Source organism: Panicum virgatum, chromosome 8N (genome assembly GCF_016808335.1).
Source record: "Panicum virgatum strain AP13 chromosome 8N, P.virgatum_v5, whole genome shotgun sequence".
In the NCBI taxonomy this organism is placed as follows: Eukaryota; Viridiplantae; Streptophyta; class Magnoliopsida; order Poales; family Poaceae; genus Panicum; species Panicum virgatum.
The window spans coordinates 19,076,398-19,081,106 of NC_053152.1; the positions used below are offsets into that span (position 1 = coordinate 19,076,398).

General features: G+C 41.2%; 1 protein-coding gene across 1 annotated transcript; it reads left to right on the top strand.

The window, feature by feature from the left end:
• Nucleotides 1-631: 631 nt before the first annotated feature.
• On the top strand, nt 632-964 carry LOC120684865 (AP2/ERF and B3 domain-containing protein Os01g0141000-like). The gene has a single exon (XM_039966730.1). The coding sequence runs from the start codon at nt 632-634 to the stop codon at nt 962-964; it is 333 nt and encodes a 110-aa protein (XP_039822664.1).
• The last annotated feature ends 3,745 nt before the right edge of the window (nt 965-4,709 follow it).

Below are 4,709 nucleotides of genomic sequence, written 5' to 3' on the forward strand. Positions count from 1 at the left end.
TTTTCTGCGAGGGCACCGGAACATCCGAAGGCATGGCACCGGTGCATCCGGTCACACTGAGCTTCTGCACTAGCCGTTGGCCTTCTGACAGCTGACGTGGTGTCACCGGATAGACCGGTGCATAGTCACCGGTTCATCCGGTGCAACTAATCTTCCTTGTAACTGTCACGTCATTGCACCAGTGCGTTGTTCCGAGGGGGCACCGGTGTATCCGATCTTGAATGACTTCGCCTTGGCTGCTTGACATGTTCTCTGAGTAGAAGCATGGTGCTTGCACCGGTGCTTCAGCTTGGCACTACCGGCGCATCTGGTGCCACATGGTCTACTGGCACCACGACTGCAAATTGCTCTGGTGCTAGGGCACCGTTGCATCCGACCCCTACCGGATAGACCGGTGCTCCGGTCACTGGTTCATCCGGTGCAACTGACTTTTGCAGAACTCGTCCATTTCAATCATTCTTTGAATTCTTTCTTCGTGTTTTGCTTTGCTTGGCCTTTTTGCTTCATCCCTGGGATCTATAATTGTTCACTTGAAAAATTTATTAGTCCCATTGATTGCGTTGTTACTCAATCACCAAAATCACAAAGTAATGGCTTAATGAGGCCATTTTCCTTACAACGCAACCCGTTGATGGCCGCCGGCATGGGCGTGCTCCTCGACGTCCAGGACGGCGAGGGGAAGACGTGGCGGTTCCGGTACTTGTACTGCCGGAGCAGCTGGATCTACATCCTCACCAAGGGCTGGAGGCGCTTTGTCCGGGAGAAGGGCCTCCAGGCCGGGGGCACGGTGGCGTTCTCCCGGTCGGCGATCGGGCTGTTCAAGCAGATGCACATAGACTACTGGAAGAAGGAGGAGGATGTCACGGCCAATGACGCCATCGCCGCCGTCGATTCCCCTGTCGTCATGCTGTTTGGCCTTGACATTGCCAGAAGAGGAAGTCCAGAGCTACGGAGTAGTAGCTAGCAGTAGCCTACTAGCACATGATCATCAGCTTTCTTGTGTGTGTATTTGTTTTGCGTTGTGCGTACTCTATTTTAACTACTCTTTGTTCCGGCCGGCACTCATCAGCAGCCAACGCAAAAGGCAGTATCTAGCTAGTGTGTGCATTACATGCATTATCCTGTTCTTGTGCACCTACTGTCTAAATTTGGATAATACAACATCAACAGTAATGTTTTATCCTTTTTCCAAAACCAGTGCTGTTTTATGCGTTTGCGTCCTTTAATTGGAGAAGGACCCGATGCTTCGATATTTTTTATTGTTTCGTATTTTTCATGTTTCTTAGCATAAGTTGGATGTCATTGTGGATGGCGCTCTTGGAGATTTTATATGTGAGAGAAATGAAGATGCTGTTTGTAAAACCAACCTGCAGGAGAGCAGCCTATTACTATCTTGGAAAGAATAGTACCAATGGGCTAAGTAGAAACAAAATACAGTAAAAGTATAATAAGCATAAAAAAATTACTACCACAAAAACGATTTATACCAACACTCCGGTTTTTTAGGGGTGGGTCAAAATGTGTCCCGCTCCTACAAATGGAGTGGAGCTACTATAACAGTTGACCCGCCCATAAAAATTATGGTGTCACCCACCCCTGTAAATAGCAACTATTTTTAGGGATAGGTGACGCCATCACCCGCCCCTGGAAATGACCACTATTTCTAGAGGCGGGCGATGGCATGATCTGCCTCTACAAATGTTCTCACACAAAAATAATCGTAAGTTTTTCATATGATCTTGAATCAAGACAAACTTTATACCAAAACTTTAGAGGTTGACGATATCTAAAGTTTTCTTGTTGAATTTTTTTTCATTTATGGTCATTTAGTAGTCCACAAATTATTATAAGTTGTCTAGTTTCAAAATCTATAAGTTTTGATTAATGTACAGTAGTTCCATATCAATGTTTTAGTGGTAAGATCTAAAATTTTATTGTTTATACATTATTCATTTAAAGAACATTTATTATCACAAGAACACCTGCTAGTTGTGCCCTACATATGGCTATTGCTATATAGTATCTCATACAATTCAAGTTATATTTTTCAAATTTTCACAATCTTAACATTTATATGCACTAAAATATATTTGGCATTTTTTCTGTATCTATAGTTCACAATAACCATAATATAGAAGTTTTACTGTTCTACTGTATTTAAAGATTTAAATGAATTTTTGCAATAAAAATAAAAAATAATTTTAGGGGCAGGAGACGGTGTCATCTGTCCCTACAAATCGAGTTCAGAGTTAATATAAAACAATAGCGTATCCCAGTGAGTCACAAGTGACTGTATGGTTTAGAAGAGAGAAGAGTAGGCGCGAGCCTTGCGGTAAACGGTTCCAACCCCGGTTTATAGAAATGTGTATATATTGTCAAAAATATTGTAACTTGATAGGAGTGGGCCTTGTGGTGGTGGCCGGTTAGCAGAGATATTTTTTCTTTTTTTTTGCTGTTTTTGATTTTCTTTTAATTTTTGATATTCTGAAAAATAATTTGTAGTGACGTGTCATGGACTCACCCGCTCCTCAATTGTACGGGCGGGTGAGCCCATGACCTACCCCTACAAATTGATTTTTAGCTGCGAGTATTAGAGGCGGGTATCGCACTCGTCCTTAAAACCACGTTTTTATCTGCGTGTAAAAATGCAATTTTTTTAGTAACGAGTTGTTAACGGAGGAAATGAAATTGTGCAAACAAAATGGCTCACAGTTGACCTAGCTTGGATCCCTAGCTTGCGTCGGGTCCTTATCATGACTCACGCGTCCTCATAGGACAAAACATGACACGCATTCAGGACGCCCCATTCTGTTTTTAGCCGCCCGAACCAGTTGCAGTGAGCATAAATGCATGCATGCAGGACAAGGACAACATGCCCGGTCGCCATTCCTTATGGTTGGTCCCATCCTCTAGCTAACTAATAATCTTAATTGCCACCTGGCAGATTTAGGTTCATTGTCTGAAAGCCACCGGGAACTAATTATAATTAATACAGTCTTACTAGTTATTAACCGTTAATTAATCAGTGAAGAAACTTGACGTTTTAATCATACTAGAACAATGCGCAGCGTTGCCACACAAAAGTGACCCTCCTTTTTATTCGTTGTTGTATTGTTGAATGTTAAATATATTTATGATAAATTTGTGACAATCTGAAGTTTAGGAATGTGTATTTATATTTAGTAGGCAATGTGTTGTACTATATTTATTAAAAAGAGAGTTATAATGTATTTATCTATTTATCATTATAAGAGCTGAATGTTTTGGTCCTCTATGTTCTACAATTCGCCGTGGTTGACTTTTCTCAAGCTTCAATACGTGGGAAGAAAAAAATCTTAAACAGACTATTTGACTAAATATATTTATTGGCATATCATGCTTTGCTCTTGATTGATCGCAATCGGCGCATTTAGTTGAGAGTGAATTGAGAAGTGTGTTTTTAAAAGGAAGTGGATAATGTATTATATTTAAGAGGTCAAAAACCGTAAACAAACTATTTGATAAAATATACTAAATATCATATCATACTCTTTGTATTTTACAAACGGGCAGAATGCATTTGTAATTTCATGAAAGATGTGTGGGTTTTCTGAAAAGTTGCGTGAGAGAGGCTAGTGGATGGCAGGTCGAATTTTGACAAATTTTGGGGGTTTTTATGAAAACTTTCCTGTGAGGGAGGCCGGTGGGCGGCGGGTCTTATTTTGATGAAGTTCGGGGGGTTTTATGAAAAGATTTCTAAGAGAGGTCTTTGGACGGCGGGTGTGATTTTCATGAAATATGAGAGATTTTTTTGTAAAATAGCCAGACCTCTAATGGCCGATCCGTGCCGTCCGCGTGTGATCCGATGGCTTTCTATTTTTGGATGACGTGGACGTCCTCTCCGGCCTGGAGCGTGATACGCTTTCAGTATATATATGTATATATAGAGAGAGTAAGTTCTTTAAATAGTTAAGAAACCATCACACAGCAGGCTTTGAAATCCGTTCCATGTATAGATGCATGCATGGGACACCGTCTGATGCAACATGAATGAGCTAGTACTAAGTACATGTTGTTTGGAGCAAATAAATTGATTCATAGAACGAGCAAGAAGCTAGCTGAGAAGCTGACTAAGGGCTCGGACAACACGCCGTCGGTTGCATATCTATATGTATGCCAGAATCAAATTTCATACATATAAAGACAACATAAGTGAATAATCAGTAATAGTATCACGAAAAAGAGAACTAAAACAAATAAAAGACTATCAGAGTTATACAGTTTATGCTGGAAACGAAGTCTTCAAACTTCACAGGTAATCGACTGGGGGTTGCGTACGCCTAGAACTCAGCATCATCTTCAAAAGACTTCACCACAACTTTCTCCTTCTGAGCAACAGTAAGCAAGGGTGAGTACACTTATGGTTGGTACTCAGCAAGGCCACAAGAAATAACTAGAAAATGATTTAATTCCATCTTTAAGTTTATTAATCATGTGAGGGTCCAAGCCGCTCGTGACCGTGAGCATGGCTGATATATCAGTTTTACACTCTGCAGAGGTTGTACACTTTCACCACAATTCACGTAAAAGTTCCGAAGAACTTTGAACCCAACCACGCAATGTGCTAGCTAGGCACAATAGCACACTTCCGAGGTGTGATTGCATAGGGACGCTACGAGGCCTTTACAAAGATTCCCTAACCCGTGACAATCCGCTAAGGTTTCAAGCCA